The following is a 21,268-nucleotide window of genomic DNA, read 5'->3' as shown; positions in this document are numbered from 1 at the left end:
AATTACAATGAATCTGGAAATTAAAATAACACTACTATACTTAATTATTTAGCTATTCAGATTTTAGGATTAAAAATTGTTAATGAATTTACCTAACTCCAGTTGAATATTAAAAAACGATATCAGAGTGGAATTGTGACACAGCATGGACAAGTATTGATGATATTTGACAGTGATTAAAATCATTATCATAAGAGACAATTCGATACAAATCTGTAGATAGTGTTTAATTAAAAAAAATTGATGGATTATTCCAAAAACAAAATTAACTCCTATTTTTTTTTTTGTTCTACTTCGACTCTCATTTGTACATAGAAAATAGGTCGTCGATACAAATTTTTTTTTTAAACTTCTAGTACATAAATTAATCTTTATTTTAATAGATATTTAATAGACTCAGATTTTCAAAAGTTAAGTTGAAAAAGTTCTACATTCTATACAAATTATCAAGTATTCAAAAATTAAAAAAAAATGTCTTAACTTTAAAGAGGCAAAATAATAAAAAAGTATAAATTTATATTTAATGTATGTTAGATTCATGTAAATTTAATATTTATTGACGGACATATTACTATGTTACAAACCCTTATAAGGTATTTTAAAATAAACAAAAAAAAATAAAATAAAATTTGAACAAAAAATAGCATGTTTTTTAACTACGGCAGACATTTGCATAAAGAACATAGGTCTCCGATAGCTTTAATTTGACATATATTTTAAGAATGCAGTGTTTCCGGAACATTTTTAAAACTTAAGTTGAAAAAGTTGAGTTATGTAAAAAAGTTGCTATTTTGAATCCCCTTCTGGTGGGCAGGTAAAGGGTGAGATTTTCAAAAAAATTAAATCAAATAATAGGGAAATGCATAAGGTTTTAATATAAAAAAAAAATTATTTTGGTTCGTTTATTATTCAATAAGTTTATTTGAATAATTTTGTTCACAAATGATTTTTCAGAATTTTTTGGAAGGGTCGAATAAAAAAATGTTTAAATAGTTGAAATATATTATGAAATAAGGCGACTTCACGAATTATACCTTTAAAATCTATTTCATATTGAAATGTATAACTTTAGAGAAGTGTGTATGAAATGCAACAGCAATATAATGTCCTACACCAAATGACACATACTTATGGACGACTAATGAATACAAAATCAACCTAATGCGTACCGGATATAATCGTGATGATATAACATTTGTACCGCACTAAATTTTTAGTTTAACAATACATGATTCAGTTGTTGAGTGTTCTACCAACAAAAAAACATCTCAAACATAATTACACTAATTGTTAGGTGCATTTAGTGAGATTTACTATTGCAAGGGGAAAAATCGTTGAATTTTCGATACACCAACTAAATATGATATGTGTTAGAGAAAACTATTAAATTTTCTGGACAACTTGTACTCTTTTACAAGAATTGCTTAATCAAATAAGTCAATAATTGTTATATTTCAAAATAAGTTGTTTCGGCCTAATAATTGCCATTTGTGAGTTTATTCGATGAGGTGTTAAATCGATGTATGTCTAATTCGATTTTTTATTGTAATGTAACCGTAGATGAAGAATTTTACAATGGGGTTTTCCCCATGGGTGTCTTGCTACAAACATAGTATAGTACGCGCGTCGAGTAGGTCATCGACTCAATGCCACATCTGGTTATGATGTAACGACGAATGCGTGTAAGCAGTAAATAATAAGCAATGTTAACATTGGGGAATATCCGCGTCTATGGCCTAGATGTAAGTAATTGTACTTAGCCGGTCATTTCTTCAATGTACTTCTGAATAGATTTGTCGTTCACGTTGATGTTCGCGTTAAAAGTTTGAATAATTTATTTTAACAAGAGTTATTGATGTTTGATGTGAGAATAGTAAATTGTTATGTCATTCGCAATACAGACTGCAGATATCTTAAAATTTATAATGTTTCAATAATTTAACCAGGGGAGTAGGTATAAATTATTCCCGGGGGTTGTGATTGTAAAACCTCCATTCCAATATTTATATGTGGTTTAATTTTATATGAAAAAGTTTCACAATGGACGTAGTATAAACACCAACCCTCTCTCCCGCAAATACGCCCCTGAATTGGACTAATTTAACCTATACTTTAAAATACCAGTCATCAGTGGTATAACTAGAGAACATTTATTTAGAATGCTGAAATGATAAAAGATTCATAGTCTTGAGGTAAACGATCACCTCATTATTTACCCTATCAATGTTGTAACCATATCAACACTACACATTTAAATAAAATTTAACTGATGATAAATTATTTAAATAAAATTACATAATTAAAAATGTGTGTATTTAAAACCCATAGTCAGCCTTCGAGTTACTGGATGCGAAAATCGAAGTTTAAGTACTCTAGCATGCTTAACCTCCTCATATTTTACCACTCAGGTCAAACAAATTTAATTGTCTAGCATTTTCTTAAAATAATCTTTAACATAAGAATCGGCGGAATTCTAGAAGAAAATTTAAGAGAATCAAATTTTATTTCATTATTTTTAATAATATTTTTATAAATAAATAAATAATTTTCTTAATATTTGGAGATGTCAACATTTATTTTGATAGTTTAACTTCTTAAACTTCTTTCGTGTCACAAACAATTAAAAATCATTTTTTTCATTTTAATGTCTTTGTACAAATATAATATTACAATTTATCAGATTATTATTATTAAGATTTTTTACTTTTATATAAATTTATATGATTTTTATCTTATAGACATGCTATTTTAAAATGAAATTTATTTTAATTACGTTTTTTATGATATTGTACATTATCAATGAACAAAAACTAAGGTATTATGAATACAGACACAAATAAAAATCATAACACCGTAAAATAACATTTTACTCAGTTTAATATAAAAATCAAGAAATTTAAAAACATTGTTTAATTTAAAAATATTTAAAACTGTAAGTTATAATAATAGGCTGATAGTAAACTGCTTAGAGTATTTTAATTTATATGATAATAAACAAATTTTAACAATGTTTAATGATATTACTTACTTATATTAAATAATTTTCTATTTATGTAAAATGGCATCAATAAAATAAAAACCCAACCCAGCACAGGGGGTTTGCGGCACAGTGGTGACGTGGCATAGTTGGATCAAGTATAATGATATCTGACAGTGATTAAAATCACTATCAAAAATAAACGCTTCGATACAAATCTTTAAATAGTGTTTAATTTTAAAAAAATTGGTGTTTTATTCCAAAAGCTACTTGATCTGCTGGTTCCTTATTAATATCTCGATTAAGATAAAGTATGTCGAATGAAAAAGGGTTTATTAAAAAATATTATTTCTCATAAAAAAATTGTGTGGATCCATAAACTTTTCAATAAGTTATAGCATTATAAAGTTAAATATAATATAAATAATAAAATCGAGAATTTTCACACGAAAATAGCATTCAGTAGCCATTTTCGCCGTGAAGACAAGTCCAGAGGTCAAATTTTTTTTTTGCATAATAAAGTAAATTACATTAGCTTTAATTTAAGATATACATAAAAGTGTCAGATCTTCCGGAACATTTTCAAAAGTTAAGTTGAAAAAGTTGATTTTTTGTGAAAAAGTTGTCATTTTAAATTCCCCCCTGTGGGCAGAAAAAAGGTCAAATTTACAAAAAAAATATACCAAATAATAGGTAAAAACATCAAGCATCTATAAAAAAAATTATATTGATATGTTCATTTTTAAAAAAGTTACGGCAGTTTTTAGTAAAAAAAATTGAAAAAATTAGCGATTTTTAAATTTGTAATTTTTTTGGAGGTTTCCCCCATTTACGGGGAACGAGGGAAATGTTTTCAATTTTTAAGGGTAATGTCTTCGACTAGATACGATTTGTGATCTTCTGACGTATCGTTGAAAGAAATCTGTTCGGTGAGAGCTGAGAAAAAGTGGTAACAGACACAAAAAAAAAAAACATATCATAGTAAAACCAATACCTTCTCAGCTTCGCATCGAAGCTAATAATATGCAGCACACGCCATCACTGGAATTGTGTTGTTTAAATAATAACTTTTTTTTGTCCGCCAATGTTAAATAATATTGTAACATTTTATGAAATATTATAAAATTTTAATTGTTTTAATAAAAAAATCATTTATATTTTAAGGATTTCAAATTTTTAATTTAATGGTTGTCAATAAAGTATCACTAAGTAATTTATCTTTGTTTAGTTTTAAAAACAAAAATCAGTATGCTCGTTGGAATATTATTTTGAAAATTTTTTAATTAATCTCCAAAAAGCAATTATCAATTTTGTTTCGATTTTTTTTCTTTTTGTATAATGGATATAAGTAAGTTATAATTTATATGTAACTTTATTTTAATTTTGCATTACTAAATATTCATTTTATTATTAATTTGGTAGTTTTAACTTTTATTATTAAATAGTTGATTGCTATTTGAAAAGTAATAAAAATACCTTATATTTAAATAAAATCATTCAATTTTTATTTTCAGTTTTACAAAATGTAAATAATGCTTAAAATTTACACTAAATATTAAATAAATCTTATTTTTCCATTAATATTATATGTAATATACAAACATAATTAATATAATTAAGTCCCACGTACCCTATAATACATAGTTTAACAGTCATATTTTTTTATAAATTAGATAATCTTAAAGACAGCTGTATGAACATTTTCACGATAAAAATGTAATACCAATATGTACGATTTTATTATCACAACAATGGCCTAAAAATTTTTTAGGATTTTTTAACTTGAGTATTAAAATTTCAAGTTAAATTAACAAACAAAATTACGTTTTTACAGTGACAGATATTTAACTAAAAAATTAGTTTGTCGCTATTTTAACCTTGTTGCTTTTATTCAACACTAAAAAATCAAACTTAATATGAATATTTATATCCGTGTTTTTCAACAGGTTCATAGTTATTGATTACATCATAACCGGTAAGATATCGTTTAGCTGGTGGTATGATGATTTCAGATGTGGATGGTTGGTAATATTGATAGCCATAAGGAATAGGCTTGAATGGAATATAAGAATTAACATATACTTGTCCAAAAACCGTCAAAATTACAGACAGTAGCCATGTAAATATCTGTAAAAATAAACAATTTTTTTTAAAAAATACAGTTTGCGTTATAAGAAAATTATTTTTGTCTTTAAAAATCGTAATTCGCTTTTGAATAGTAAAACACAGGATTTTAATTTTTTCGTAAATAACATTCTACTTTTAGAATAAATAGGTTTATTTGAAGTTAATAGTACATCTAAGGGTGGTTGAAAAGGATTAAATCGCCTAGTTATACCAATATTAAAGATATTAGTTCACTTAAAAACTAAAAACTTATAACACGAATAAGAATTTAGAAAGAAAAAGTCACAAAGAAAACAATTTTGGTATTTATTATCTTTTTCTGTCGGGTACACTATTATTTAGAATATATGAATTAAAAACTTTAGAATTAAAATTTAATTGTTAATAATAAGGCAAAATTAATGTTTGTCTAACTTTCGTTCTATCTTAAGGTTTTCATTTACTTAACCGTTAATATTTAATTAAGCAAAATACTTGTTAGACAATACAAATATTATAATAAAGTGAACATGTTTAAATTAATAACCCTAAGCATAAAATATACTTAGAAGGCTACATTTAGGAATTCTGTAGTTTAATATATCAAATCCTATTACTCTATGAGAGAACCCCTTAATTTTTTTTCTCTTTATTTTTTTAAATGATATGAGCATTAAAGTTGTTTAGATACTAAAAAATCTCTAAAATATAACTAGAATAATTTTTAATATTCCCATAATGTTTTTAGAATATATTTTGGCAGCGAATATGACATTCTCACAATATATTAAGAATTTGTAAGTTTTAAGCAATTGGAAATATAGACTAGAGATGAAGCGCAGACAATGCTATTTTTGTCATTAGTCATTTTTCTCCTGTCGTCTAGATAAAAAAATTAGAATATCGTAGGTTAAAAAGTCACCTTACAAAATTGAATTTTTTATATACTAAATCATTAATTAAGGCATCAGATGATATTATAATAAAATTAATTTTATTCTACATTAATGTTTTTTAATTAATTACAATACTCATAACAATTTTGTAAATCCCCAAATAATTACTAAAATATAATAATGTAATTATATTAAAAAAAAAAAAGAGTTAATTACAAAAAGTGTTAAAAATAACACTAAAAATGATAAAAATACATTTTATACATTTTTTTTTTACAAATTTTAAAATTCATTAAAAAACGAGGGACATTTTTAATTTTGAAAGACATTTTCTTTAAATAGAGTCGAATTGTAATTTTTCGACGTATTACTGAAAAAGATCAGTCCGGTGAGTGCTGAGTAAATATGGCGACAGACATAAAGATAAATCACAGTAATATTAACTTAATTAACTTTGCATTGAATCTATGAACTATAAAAAAAAATAAAAATAAATAAATATTAATTATAGCGATGAGTATGAAAATGTTTAAACATTAATTTTGAATTGTATCAAATATTATCAAGCATTATTTTTGAAATCTGTTTTAATTATATATTTAATGTTTGTTTAGACTATATTTTAAAACAAAGCTCCTTTGTCATACAAATGTTAGTAATATCTTTTTAAACTTAAAAACATGAAATAAATTTATATTAAAACGACATATGTTTTATTACAAATATTTATCTTATTATTTATAAATGTTGCATAGAATATATACGGATCAACTGAAACGTTTTGTATTTTATTTAAATTAAAAAAAATTTGTCATATATAAAATTAATAATTTTCCAAATGTCGTTATTAAAACTTTACACGTTTAGTTTTGTATTATTTTCTGTGATGATTTATACAAATTCAAAGACAACTTTAAAAAAAACAGTAAATCAGTTGGATAAGATGTTAATGTATTCGGGGTGGAAAAATTTAAATGATTTGATCTCCATAACATATTATAAAAAAATATACTATCTTCAAAAATTGATTAAAATACCTACAAAACGTATTAAAGGTGATCAAAAAATAAGAGCTTTGACTATATATCTTGGATGTACATATACTAAAGTTATGAATGATCTATTATTAGTTATTAGCAAAGTCCTGAAAGAGTGTCAAAAAAATTTGTTTGAAGAAAATGATATTAAAAAGGGATATATTTGCACTGAACAACTTGTAAATATAATATCCTTATTTATTGCTCCACTGGCTACATTGTTGAAAGAGGCAATGGATGCTCTGGATCTACTACATGAAACACCTTTGGCATATCACAAAAATACCTACATAATAAGTTCTGAATTAAAAAGAATTGGAAATTTTCTTGAAAATTTAAACGAGCGAACTCTATCACGTAATAATATATCTTCATACTTTTGGACATTGAATACTATAAAAGAATTTTATGAAAAAATAGGGGAAAAATTATATAATGCCACTGTATTCCAATGTGAATTTGTAACTTTTAATACGAGTTCTTTATGGAAGGAATGGAAAATAGAATATAATGCCATTATTGATAAAAACATAAAATTAGGATTTTTCAAATTCTTAAACGGACAAATTAGGAATTATATTAAGACAATAATTATAGAGAAGTATTTTCAACTTGGATTTAAATATGATCCACTCACCGAAGAGACGTTTATACCAACACCAGACAAAATAATTGAAATAGGTATATAAGAAAAAAATTTTAATTAAAATATAATTTTAATGTTTTTATACATTTTTTTATGAATATAGAATTGGATCTTAAAAAAACAGATGAAGAGCCTCCTATACCAATACAAATAGAAAATCATTAAAAGTTCTAATTAAGTAAAATTTGTTCTAAATTAATGCGATACAATTAATCACAATATACATAATGATTTTGTAACTCTTTAAATAATTATTAAAATATAAAATTCGATTCTATTTTTAGTAAAAAAAAAAACAAAAATAATGATATAATTATTAGATAATCTAAAATATAATCTGGACACTGGAAATAATAAAATTACATTGTTGACATTTTTATAAACGACTCAAGATTACTTGTTATATTTATAATATATAATATAAAACGGTTTATCTTAGGTTAAAAATATTTTTTTTCTATCATAATAAATAAATTTCCACTAATTTTTATCCACATAATTAGATTATCTAATAATTAAACTAGTGGATTATGTAAGCTGCAATTTGAAAAATTAAAGTTGGATTTTAGTATAATATAAGGGATGAACATAAATATACTTCACGATTAATAATTTGAGAAAAATATGTTCTAAAGAATCAAAATAATAAAAAATGTTAATATTATTTTTATTTTATTGAATAATCCGATAATTCTTTAAATTTAATTAACCTGTATGCCGAATGAAAATTAAATTAAAAATGAGATATTTTTAAGTAAATTTATTTTTATCAGATTGTGTTTTTTAAATATTTAATCTTTTTTCAATACTAAATTATAATTTAATAATATGTATAATATAATATAAAATAATATTTTATAATAAATTTTTTTATGAATTTCTAGAATATAACTAGAATATATAAAAATATTCTCAGAATATACTTTGGCAGCGAATATTACATTCTCACAATATTTTAAAAGTATAACTCTAAAATATTATAAAATAAAATATTGTGCAAGATGTTCTATGAATATATTAAAAAAATGCAAAAAGTCATCAAGTTACACGGGAACGAACCTTATATTCCGAATGCTAGAGACACACGCGTCACCAACAGACCCACAGGTTTCAACGATTTTGAATGATAAAAAAAGGCTATTTAAGGTAGGTTAAATTTTCAAAGTAATTTTTCTCATTTGAAAAAATTCAAAGTTAGTGCAGCAATATATCCGATTTAGATTAGATTCCTATAACTTTTTTGAAAATCGATGATCCCATCACCGTGACCTCTACTTGTAAGTTAGAAATTGATAATCATTGATAATATAAATATATATTGTAATTATAATAAAAAAATTTTTGGGGTTTTAAGTTTCACAGGACAATAATAAGATATAATCCTCATAGTCACCGTGAAGACAAAATAAAGTCCGAATTTTTTTTCTTCCGCAATAAAGTATATTAACTTAGCTTTAATTTAATATATCTATAAAAGTGTCAGTATTTCCGGAACACTTTCAAAAGTTAAGTTAATTTTTTGTGAAAAAATTGTCATTTTGAATCTCTTTCTGTGGGCAAATAAAGGGCGAGATTTATAAAATGTCATCATCAAAAATATTATACATACAAAAACGATAAAAAAACTAAATGCCTCGAAAGTAATAATTAATATATTAATTAGTACTGAACGCTATAGCTCTGCGTTCAGTAGTATCACGTTGTGCAGAAAGCTTATGTTTATTCAGAGATGAAGGTAAGGGAAGTATGCGTGTTAGGAACGTGACTCATAAACGTGGCCATTCAATACAAAACGGTTTCTCGGAAAGATTTCATAATGTTCTGATCACATGTTTTCGTGTAGCAAATAAATAACTGACAAAAAAATAGTATCAAATAAATACTCTTTATTTTAACTAGTGAATTCACTAAATATTATTTATTGTTGAGAAATTAAGTGATTTTCTTTATCAAGTTTACTTACAAATTTTTATTTTAATTAAAAAATAATTGCTCGAAAATGCTTACCGATCGTAGATAAACCATTTTTGATTATAGTCACTTTTATAATAAAACTCTCAAACAATTTTTCATCGACTTTGCGGTGAGAATACTAAAAAATTAACGATAAGCCTTATATATAACCACCGAATATGTTCCCCGCCGATGAGTGATTAGATTTTTAGCCTGTGATACAATGATAGGTCTATATTTTCGCACTACAATGAGATGTTATTAATAATAATACACATGCATATTTATTACAACAAACAGCGCATCCTACGCTCTAAGCATTAATTCCTTGAGGCTAATGGTACGAGTGGCCTGGATCATGGAAACTGATCATTATACTGTGCACAGAAAAAAGTGCGCATTCGATTTTTGATGATAGCAAATTAAATTTTCTGAACACCCGATAATTCTAGTAACGACCAATAGGTTCTAAATTTCTATAGGTCTATTTAACTGATACGCATGAAGCTAAAGAATATAATTAGTCTCGGAGGAGTTTGTTTATATTGCATGAGTCTGCGAACAACAATGAACCNGAGGAGTTTGTTTATATTGCACGAGTCTGCGAACAACAATGAACCGACATTAATAATGCCCTCGAGTATAAAAATATCATATTAAAAGAACAACTGCACATAAAATATTTTTTGTTATTAATATGTACATTATTTATAATAGCATAAAATGTGTGGAATTATTGAACATGTTATAAAAAAAGAAGTTATTGAACTGATTATTGCAGACAAACTACATAATACATGTAATATTATATATATTTTTTCGGGTTATTTACCTTTACCCCATTTGTTCCGTGAATAAAAAAAAAAATAGAAACACACGCTTGGAATTTTTCTATTTAATAATATTTGAGGACGAACATTTTCATATATTTTACATAGTTTTTTTTAGTGTCTTATTAAGTAGAACTTTTAATAATTCACTTTTAAATAGTTGAAATTAACCGTATTTATTAGAGCTAATTTTCTATTATGTTAAAAATGCATTTCATTCAAACTATAAATTTTATTGGACATTTGTGATATTTAATAACAATAGCACACCAATAAACATCACATACGAAATCAGTCCTAAACATTTTAGTAGACTGTTTTGTTGTATTATATTGATCTATGACGTAACATTTTTATTTTAGTAAAATAATTGAACTGCCTTATACGTACAGTTATTTGTCGTTAGCTACTTTATTACAAAGAATAAGTAAAATATAATATAGAATGGAAACATCAAGTTGGAACATATATTCTTAAAATATTTGAATTTAACAAATCTATAAACTGTAGATTACAGAAATTTGGCAAATAATATTTTAATAGAAATTAATAATTACTATTGTTCAAATATTTAGTTTTAAAATTAAAAACTTGCAAAATAATACGGCAACGTTATAATTTTAATAATATTTAACGGTCCATTTCATCTCTTTGTATTTCATGTTTTTTTATTACCTTATACTAAAATAAATTGCAATCAAAATATGAATACATACTTGTCAATATTTATAAAGAACTTGGTTCTTCACGGTTTTTATCATCCCCACTTTAGAATTTATTCTTATTTTATACGGTATATAAACCGAGCACCATAAAATCAGTCTAATCATTTGCCAAAGAAGGTACTTAAATTACTTCTAAATAAAGTTTTCAAGATTATTGCGAAAGAAATGCACTCTTCTGTAAGTAGAAATATACGTGAATTTATTTTTAGCTTTTCGCTAGATATTATGTTATAGCAATAATTACCGATTGAATATATTGATAAAAATCCAACTGAGGTGAATTCTATTCTTGTAGCATTTTTAATTTGATATTGAACTAAGTTTCAATTCGTGTAAAGCTTTGTTTGTAATTACACTAAAAATCAAAATCATTTTTGTTTTTATAGCAATAATAATTTTTTATAGAATTTATAGTCTTTTTACTTCTTTACTTTATTAATACTGATACTTTATTTTATTTTAATTATTAGTAATTTTGTATTGGTTAATAATTTCTAAAGTTTAATATTTCTTTAGTTACTATTACCTATCATTTGAAAACGTTTATCAACCAGTTATATTTTCATTTAAATAATATTCTCGGCCACCTTCTCGATTTCATACCCACGTTAAGAGAAATCAATTTATATTTTTCTGAATTAAATTTTACTATCTATAAAACAAATAAATTTCACTATCACTTACGTTTAAGTTAGAAAACATTTCGTAACGACCTATAATAAGTATATACATATAAATGTGTGTGTGTGTGTTCTAACTGGATTTCTTTCTTTTTAATGAAATTTGGATTACCGGTTTAAATAAAAAAAAAAAAACAACAACACGCCCACACGTTTATATTAATTTGTAGGTGGAAATAGACGTCTGCAATTTTGATTATTTAATCTGTTTCTCAATTTACTTATTATCTCATAATTGATAATTATACGCAAAAGTAATATCACTTTCAGCGGACTACGCTAACTAATTTAATAAAACTTGCATAGGATAAATACATATTCTGTTTTTTATATAATTTTGAGGAATGAAGTCTTTAAATTTAAGTATTAATTGGAGTGTTACTAAACGCCCGAATTAAATAGATAAAAAGTCTAGTATCTTTTGTAGTGTATTATGTACCAAATGTTTGAAAACAATGTATGAATCTATAAGTCATAGGCTTCATTAATATTGACTTAGGGTAGTTTTTAAAATGTACGAATCAAAATTAACTATAATACTATTTATTTAATTAAAGGCTTAAGCCCTTTCTGATCTCCTTTAAAAACGGTCATGCAATTATACATCAGGGTTTTTCAATTAAGTTTACCAGAGGAGCTATAAAAATAAAAAAAACTTGATGACTTTTATCTAAAATGAAAATTTGACGTTCCCATTTAAGGGCTTACCTCTTATAACCTTCTAAAATATACTAACTTTATGTTTAAAAATTTCGTATGATTCTTTGAGATAAAAATACTAATCTAATATATACGATTAATTCAGTTAAGGAGTAAACGTAGATAACCAAATAAACATATATTTTTTTTAAACAATTTTTATTTATTTTTTATTAAAACTGTATTAATTTTTACTTATTATTCATAGAATAGTCATTGAAAAAATGTCACTATAAAATTTTTTTTTTATAATAATACATTGTTCAAATAAATATACAAGTTCAACCATTATAATGATTAGATTTGTATTCATTATTATTATAAGGTATAATAGGTTAAATTTTACTACCATAGATTGTCTATAGTATAAATTACTAAAAATGTTATCCCAATAAAATTATGTTCACAAAAAAGGAAATAGTACCCCTATATTTAATTAAGTTTAAACTAACATGCATCAATGATTAATTAGAAAAAAAGGCAGCCTCATTAAATGTTTAATTTGAGATCTTTCATTATTTAAATATTGATTTTAATAAACAACAAAATATAATTACAAAATAAGGTAACTGGTTAAAAACATTAAAAAACTTGTAACAATACGAGAAAATAACTTGACTATGTTCTAATGAAACTAGACGTCATCTCAGAATGGAAAGATTCTAATGATATTTCGTTGAAAAACATTTTTTTTCGATAAATATTTAAAAAATTAAATTATACGTCTTTTAAACTCTGAATAAAGTTGTTACGCTCATTATGTAGCAAAATAACTTAAATAAGAAATTACAAGTTTCAAACTGTATGATAATTTTGTTTTTAAAAATTAAAAATTATTGAAATCAGCTCTTTTATTGGAAAATCCTGTGTAGTACATAATAAAACGCTAAGTGTGTCATAAAATAATGTGCTTTTTTTGAAATTTTAATTAATTCAGTAATTAGAAACAAAAATTACTATGAAAATGATTTTGACAAGTAAAAATTATTTTTTATTTGTAGTCTACAATAATGCAGTTAAAATTTTTTTTATATAGATTATGAAATCCTATTTAGTCTTCAGTTCATTAATTTTGGTTGCTTATACTGCCCCACAAGTTGTAGAATTAAAGCCACTGTCGGCTCAACTGAATGCAGAATCAAGAGCGTACGCGGCCGCTTACCCGTACGGGGCAGCTCAAATAGGTACAGCCATCACGAAAACTGTACATTACGCTGATACTCCAACGGTGGTTGGATATGCGCCCACCGTATACAAACCTGACTTATCAGCGTATGCCGCTGGCTCTTTCCCACAAGTTGAACAACTTCGTCGGTTCAATCCCGGCGTCCGACAAGTACAAACTGTTGTACCAAAAGTAACGGCAGTCGAGCCATCCGTGGTAGTCCAAAAAGTGCCATATGACGTCCAAGTGCCAGTACCAGTCGAGTACAGACCTTCCGTCGCAGTCGTTACTAACGACGTAGCCCCACCTCCTTATTATTATACTTACGTTCATGATCGTAAATGAAGTCACAAAAGTAAAATAGTGTAGTTTTTAATATTTATTTATTTATTTATCATTTGTGTAATGAACATTTTGTTATTTTATAATTTACAAATAAACTGTCATATAATTTAATAATAACGTATAATATATTTTACAAATTATTTAAGAACACATTTTTCTTTGTATTGTTTGTCTTTATAAACAAATTCTGCCATTATTTTCAATTCATATTTTCAAATCATATTTTCAATTAAAAGAAAGTAGGAAATGCTGCATATGGAGCGAAGTATGGTGTAGCTGGTGCAGCGGTATAGGCAGCTGGAGCATATGCTGGAGCAGCGGCATAAGCAGCAGGTGCAGCAGCATAAGCGGCGGGTGCTGCATAGTATGGTGCTGTTGCTGGAACAACTGGTGTGGCAACAGAATGAGCGACACTGTGAGACGTAAATGAACTAGCATAAGGTGCTGCTACAGCTACTGGAGCAACAGCAGGAACTAATGCAGCGGCCGGAGCAGCAGATGATGTCATTGAACAGGCCAAAATGGAAGCAGCAATAAGAACCTTTTGAATATGAGCACAGTCACATTAAATAATACAAATTTTTATTTGTAGATTCATATGAATCAACATTTTTAATTATAAAAATTAAGATATTTAAATATAGTTTTGCTTATTTATATGTTAGATTATGATCATTCTGTTAGGCGGAATATGAAAGAGGAAATGTAGGCTATCATTCTATGTACTGCATAAAGTAAAATATTACCTCCCAAAATATCTTATATGAAAATTTGTTGATTGGGGTCAACAGAAATTTTACACAAAATATCTATCTTCGTGTAAAATTTCCTAGTTTTTATTGATTACTATACAACATGGATTGTAAACTTGGTTTTTTTTATTTTAATTACATAATCTTAAATGAGTACATCCTACTTACTGTTTTTAAAGTGCTAATCATTTTGAAGATATATATGAACTGATTTGCGCTAAGAATAGAACTGAAACTTTTGAACCACTAAACTGAACTGAGTGATGAATGAGTGAAATCAACAATATATATATATACGCATCTAAATTGGTCAAAATTTAGTTGAACACCCACCACAGATGCTCTTAGATTAGAACGAATCAGTAAGTTGCCAATATTGCCATGAAAACATAATGCGAAATTACGCAATTGGTTTACTTGTCATACCTAATGAATAATACATTTTAATTAGGATATTATCAAAATTCATAGAGTGGTATTGTTTGAGGTCTTTCAAATAATATAATGTTTTGTAAATCATAAAATTAATTAAAAAGTCTTAGTGAAATTCAGTAATATTGAAAATCAACGATAATATTTAAATAATTATTTACCTAATATTGTAAAATTAAAATTTCTACAACGATTTTTCAAGACTAAAAATTTGTAATTTGAAACAAGAAAACTTGAAATTTTATTGGGTATTCAAGAAAAAAATAACAAAATTTGTAAAATATAATATATTAGATTGCAATTTTCTTGAAACTAACAGAAATTATTATTAGGTGTTTCAAAAATAACGGCTGACACAGTGTAGAAAGTTTTAACCGAAATCCGTAATTAAATATGAGTGATATTTTTATATATTAAATTACATGAGTTAAGGGTCGCAAATATTTTCATAGTTATTTTTAATAAAGGTTTTATTTGTTACATTTGTTTATTTGTTAATTTTGATCTCTATCATAAAATTAAAAGGCATTAATTATTGATAGCGCTGTTTGAGTGTTACGTTTTATGGTATTTATAATATTTTTGGTCTAGGGACTCTTTTATTAGTTCTATCAGATCATCAGAGTATGTGGATGTTATAGTTTTACATTTGTTGACTAATGTAGAAATTCATATTTATAATTTAGGCATGTTGTGATCAAGTGATCTACATATCAAAAGTTTTTTTTTGTGAAATTAAACAAAATCATTCAATAGAACGCCATTGGTTCTTATGATAGATTTCATGTTATAGTTATCGAATTTGAATTTTTTTTTTCATAGTATTGTCGCGGGAACAAAGGATAGACCCAAATTGGGTGTGCTTAGATGACTTAACTTCTCCAATTTTTAAATTAACTTCCAAAATTTCAGGAAAAAATACAAATTTAATTATATAATGAAATTTTAGAGAGGGGACGTTAGATATGATGAGCCCTTCCAAAACTTTGTTAAAATTGCTCCTATGATACAAAGACTCATTTAATAAAAATTGTTTTTGAATTTTCGGCACTTAAATTACATAATGCCTTTATGTCTCTATCCTACACTGAATAAGAGTATTTAATATCAAACCACAACATGATCTGTTCATAAAAGTGTATATAATATTATAAAGTTTTTTGAATCAATTTTATGTTCATTACGAAAATTTGAAATTTTCAATCAGAAAAAAGAGAGTTTCATACAAAATTAATCACTCTATAACATAAAAAAAAAAATAGAATTTATGTGACACATCAAATACAATTAAAATAGTTGTCTGAAATTTAAAAATAAGAAATTTTCCATAATTTTAATATTGAATTACATGATCAATTAAGTATATTATTATAACACATGTTTAAACTATTAAATATTTAATTAAAAAAAACTGGAATCTTTACAGTGTACTAAAATATTCGGGTTAATTGAATTGGCAACCATCCGAAATCCTTTGCAAATTTCAACATACCTGATAAATTATTCCTTTAAAAGTATAACTGTAACTATTGTAATGACACAATTAAATGAGCACTTGCCTGATTGGCATGTGACCAAAACAGTGTCACACTGGAACAGTAACGTGATTAAAATACAAATCAACGTTCTCAGTAGACATATGTAGCAATTATTCAATAATATTATTTTGGTAAGGACAATTATGTATGAAGTAATAACTATCAAGGGTGAACAGATGACCACTTCTTCGACAAAGACGAAATAAGATTTGATATAAATTGTCGAACTAGTCAAAGTGTTTTATCAGTCGTTCATCGTACACATTACCAAAACAATCAAAATCTACCAACTCACCTCCACTAAATCAGCAAATATGTGTAAAAAAATGGTAATAATTTTTATGTAACACTCATTATTTGATCAATTTTTTTAATCATGATTAATTTAAATAATTATTCTGTTATATTTTTTCATTTATTGTTTAGTTTATCATTGTTGTCATCGTTTGCAGTTTGGTCGCTCTATCATTGAGTGCGCCATCTGGTGTTGCCTTACCTCTTGCAGCAGCTCCAGTCCTTCCAGCCGCTCCAGTCCTTCCAGCCGCTGTCGCAGCCCCTGCCCCTGTAGTTACCGCATACAGCTCCCAGTACGTGGCAAGAAACTATAACGGGATCGTAGTTCCTTCTGCGCCCTACTTTGCGTACCCGCCAGTTTTAAATCCAGCAGCTGCCGTCGCCGCTTACCCAAGCCCAGTTGTCGAAGATATACTATTTTAAATAAAATGTGTACTCAAAAAAATATATGTTCACTGTTAAAACGATTTCATAAAACTTACATGTTATAACTTTTTAATAAAATTAATATCATAATTAAAAATCAATGTTGTACTTTAATTCAGAATTTCCAATACTATTACTAAAAAAAACAAGGATGAAGAATTTTAAAACATTTTTTTTATTTTGTCAAATACTAAAACATTATAAAATATAATGCATGTTATACAATTTCATAACAGTATTTGCGTTAAAAAATGTCAATAGGTACATTTTTTTTATAATTTAAATATATAATAATAAAATTAATTTTAAGAATGTCTTTATGCAGATTACAGATCAATAAGATTGTGACATTATTTCATTACTATAGTAATAACTATAGTAATAACTATAGAAACTAACTTAGCTACTACAACGCTTCCAGTCTTAATTCACTAAAGTTTTGTGAAAATAATTTGTCCTCTATTAATGAAAGACTTTTTCATCAATATTTAGCAACAAACTTAATTGATAAACAAATTTTTTATAATCTGAAACGTATTTGTGGTAAATTTTATAATCAAACAAATTTTATATATTGATATTATAATTAATATAATAATAAGGTTAATTAAGAATTAAGAGATAAAATATAAGTAATCTGTAATAACTTGTGACCAAATTCTAAGACGACAAAATTTAAATTTAAAATTTCTATTAAGTTTTAAGTCGTGGAATCAAGGACGAAGGAATGTAATGAGAAAAATTTTCTGTACCACTTGGAATAGTTTGAAGGTAAAACATCTACGTAAATTAAAAAAAAACATTTTTGTATCTAAATTTAAATGCTTTAAATTAAAAGAATATAAATAAATTTTATATATATATATATCAATTAATTTCGTTTAATTAGAAATTATTTTAAAATACAAAACTAAAACTTGTTAGCTACACATTTATTTGTAACACATTTGAATTTTACTTAATAAAATAAATTAAAGTGAAAAAATTTAATATAAATATTAAGTTTAAAGAAGAACTTATACATAGTTTTTGAAAATTAAGAAATTCAAGAAGAACTTAAAACTGTTACGATATATCTAGCGGAGTATGATAAAGTTTTTTTTTTTTATTATACTATGGTTTATTTTTGAAAATTATTAAAATTGTACTTAAATGAAATAGCGACGCAATGGCTTTTTTGTGTCCTATGATGTTTAAATGAAAATGCAATAGAACAGATAACCGAATTCACATTTTGTAAACTGTAACATTGTATGTAAGACCGGACGTACCAACAACGTAAGAGAACTCAACTGGAGGTCGAATAAATAATTGACTTGATCTTTTTAGGCTTTTCTTTTTTTTCATCCATCTGAAGCTTGTCGAACATCATTCGCAATTTTTCAAACCACTTAACCATGCTCTTTTCGCTAGTCACACCGTGAGTACTATCACTAATAGATCTACTGAATTTGTTGCTCCTACCACTACTATTACAGATGGAATTGCTGTTACTCGAATTTTCTTTATCCCACGCAGTAGGTTCATCAGTAACATTATCATTGCTACTTTCATTATTATCATCGCCGATTTTACAATTATTGTCATATACCACATAACTAGAAGCATAGGAGTACTCCAAAAGTGGTTTGTTGTCCTTGTAGAATGGCATTTAAAATTATGGTATCAAAATTCTCTAAAATTCGAATAATATCGGAGGTAATTATGTTACTAAACGTTAATTAGAAACAATGATGTGAATGACGACTGTACCATACAGTCTTGTGTATAGCCTTTATATAACTCACTGAAAGCGCCTTGATGCACAACACACGTGGTAAACTAAAACGTGATTTCGACAATAGTTTTGTAAATCATTATGTTGTGGTTGATCAGAACGTCGTGTATTTTGGAATAACTCTTCTATTACTGTTTTTACTGTTATCTTTAAATACACAATTTCAAAAATTACTAAGGTTGCATATTAACATGCGGCAGTATGGATCAGATCATGGCAACATTAATAAGTAAATCACCTTTACAAATGAAGTTAATACACTTCAACTGTTCAAGCTTACATGTTTTTATAATAGGTCAATTATTCAAAAATATTCATTCAATCAATGCCGGATTCCTTCGAATTAAGTTGTGGAATGGCACATGCGTAATTTTACAAAGACACTAAAAATGCAAGGCCCTTAAAAACCTAAAAATCTCGAAGCCCCAGTGCAGTGTATATCATGTAAATCGCNCGAATTTTCTTTATCCCACGCAGTAGGTTCATCAGTAACATTATCATTGCTACTTTCATTATTATCATCGCCGATTTTACAATTATTGTCATATACCACATAACTAGAAGCATAGGAGTACTCCAAAAGTGGTTTGTTGTCCTTGTAGAATGGCATTTAAAATTACGGTATCAAAATTCTCTAAAATTCGAATAATATCGGAGGTAATTATGTTACTAAACGTTAATTAGAAACAATGATGTGAATGACGACTGTACCATACAGTCTTGTGTATAGCCTTTATATAACTCACTGAAAGCGCCTTGATGCACAACACACGTGGTAAACTAAAACGTGATTTCGACAATAGTTTTGTAAATCATTATGTTGTGGTTGATCAGAACGTCGTGTATTTTGGAATAACTCTTCTATTACTGTTTTTACTGTTACGACAGTATGGATCAGATCATGGCAACATTAATAAGTAAATCACCTTTACAAATGAAGTTAATACACTTCAACTGTTCAAGCTTACATGTTTTTATAATAGGTCAATTATTCAAAAATATTCATTCAATCAATGCCGGATTCCTTCGAATTAAGTTGTGGAATGGCACATGCGTAATTTTACAAAGACACTAAAAATGTAAGGCCCTTAAAAACCTAAAAATTTCGAAGCCTCAGTGCAGTGCATATCATGAAAATCGATGAACATTGCCATTGCCATCAATTTGATGATTTGATTATTATTCAAAGGAAGATCCTATTTGAATCTTTCAGAATTGAATCAAACACGATTTTAATAGTCTTATTATTATTTAATATTAATAACATTATTCATATAGGGTCTATTTAGTTTAGCTGGTAGCGTGTCGAGCATACTCCACCCTGATATCAAAATATCGGATTTCGATTCCGTTGCGCTGAGCTATGTAATTTATCCCACCCTCCTTGGTACCAATCATAATTTTTAGAGTAGACATTAACTATAAATAATATACAATGATAATACCTATTAATATAACTAATCTAATTAACAAAAGATTTCATTGCGAATATCTCGTTATTGATTCATTTTATGAGATCCATAGTGGAATAAAATCAACAAAATTTTTTTTTAATATCAGTTTTTTAAATAAATGTTTTTACGAAAGCTAATAATGGTATCCTACATTAAGATTATTTCGCGAAAAAAGAATTTTTATAACTGAGTAATTTGGTTTCCATAAATTAATATAAGAAAAAATAAAAAAATAAATTTCAAATTCTTATATTTGAAATAATTATTTTCTGAGTTGTTATTTTTGAGCAATAATATTGTATTTTTTTTTAAATCTATATAGACAAAAATAAATAAAGAATATAAGATTAAATTGTATTTAAAATAAAAAAAGGATTGGAATACTTTTAAATTCCATTTTTCTACTTCTTTATGCCAAATAAATTAATTAAAAAAAAGTAATTAGGAAATAAAATTTTTATCTAGTTATTGCACTAATAGTATAGTTTTTTTATTCGAAAAGTAAATATTTACAAAGTCAACATTTTCACATAAAT

At 26.0% G+C, this 21,268-nt stretch overlaps 3 protein-coding genes across 3 annotated transcripts; 2 read left to right on the top strand and 1 right to left on the bottom strand.

The window, feature by feature from the left end:
- The first annotated feature begins 6,776 nt into the window (after positions 1-6,776).
- Positions 6,777-8,345, top strand: LOC126904830 (uncharacterized). Its single transcript, XM_050684116.1, has 2 exons — positions 6,777-7,697; positions 7,766-8,345. Exons 1-2 carry the CDS (start codon positions 6,818-6,820, stop codon positions 7,825-7,827), a joined length of 942 nt encoding a protein of 313 aa, XP_050540073.1. The 5' UTR covers positions 6,777-6,817; the 3' UTR covers positions 7,828-8,345.
- Positions 8,346-11,209: 2,864 nt separating this feature from the next.
- On the top strand, positions 11,210-14,718 carry LOC126904685 (uncharacterized). The gene is made up of 2 exons (XM_050683909.1): positions 11,210-11,347; positions 13,586-14,718. The coding sequence occupies exons 1-2, from the start codon at positions 11,336-11,338 to the stop codon at positions 14,057-14,059; spliced, it is 486 nt and encodes a 161-aa protein (XP_050539866.1). The 5' UTR covers positions 11,210-11,335; the 3' UTR covers positions 14,060-14,718.
- Positions 14,081-15,112, bottom strand: LOC126904686 (cuticle protein 16.5-like). Its single transcript, XM_050683910.1, has 2 exons — positions 14,980-15,112; positions 14,081-14,600 (listed from the first exon to the last, which is right to left on the bottom strand). Exons 1-2 carry the CDS (start codon positions 14,998-15,000, stop codon positions 14,289-14,291), a joined length of 333 nt encoding a protein of 110 aa, XP_050539867.1. The 5' UTR covers positions 15,001-15,112; the 3' UTR covers positions 14,081-14,288.
- Between the last annotated feature and the right edge of the window lie 6,156 nt (positions 15,113-21,268).

The sequence above is a fragment of the Daktulosphaira vitifoliae genome, unplaced genomic scaffold, assembly GCF_025091365.1.
Source record: "Daktulosphaira vitifoliae isolate Bord-2020 unplaced genomic scaffold, ASM2509136v1 Scaffold_4, whole genome shotgun sequence".
NCBI lineage: Eukaryota > Metazoa > Arthropoda > Insecta > Hemiptera > Phylloxeridae > Daktulosphaira > Daktulosphaira vitifoliae.
This window is presented reverse-complemented; position numbering and strand designations above follow the sequence as displayed.

Excerpts from the sequence above, each read along its gene's own strand:
- LOC126904686 (XM_050683910.1), bottom strand. The coding sequence starts at position 15,000 with ATGATTAGCACTTTAAAAACA. Across the intron at positions 14,601-14,979 it reads TGATTAGCACTTTAAAAACA|GTTCTTATTGCTGCTTCCAT; the intron begins GTAAGTAGGATG and ends CATATTCAAAAG.
- LOC126904830 (XM_050684116.1), top strand. The coding sequence starts at position 6,818 with ATGTCGTTATTAAAACTTTACACGTTTAGTTTTGTATTATTTTCTGTG. Across the intron at positions 7,698-7,765 it reads AGACAAAATAATTGAAATAG|AATTGGATCTTAAAAAAACA; the intron begins GTATATAAGAAA and ends TTATGAATATAG.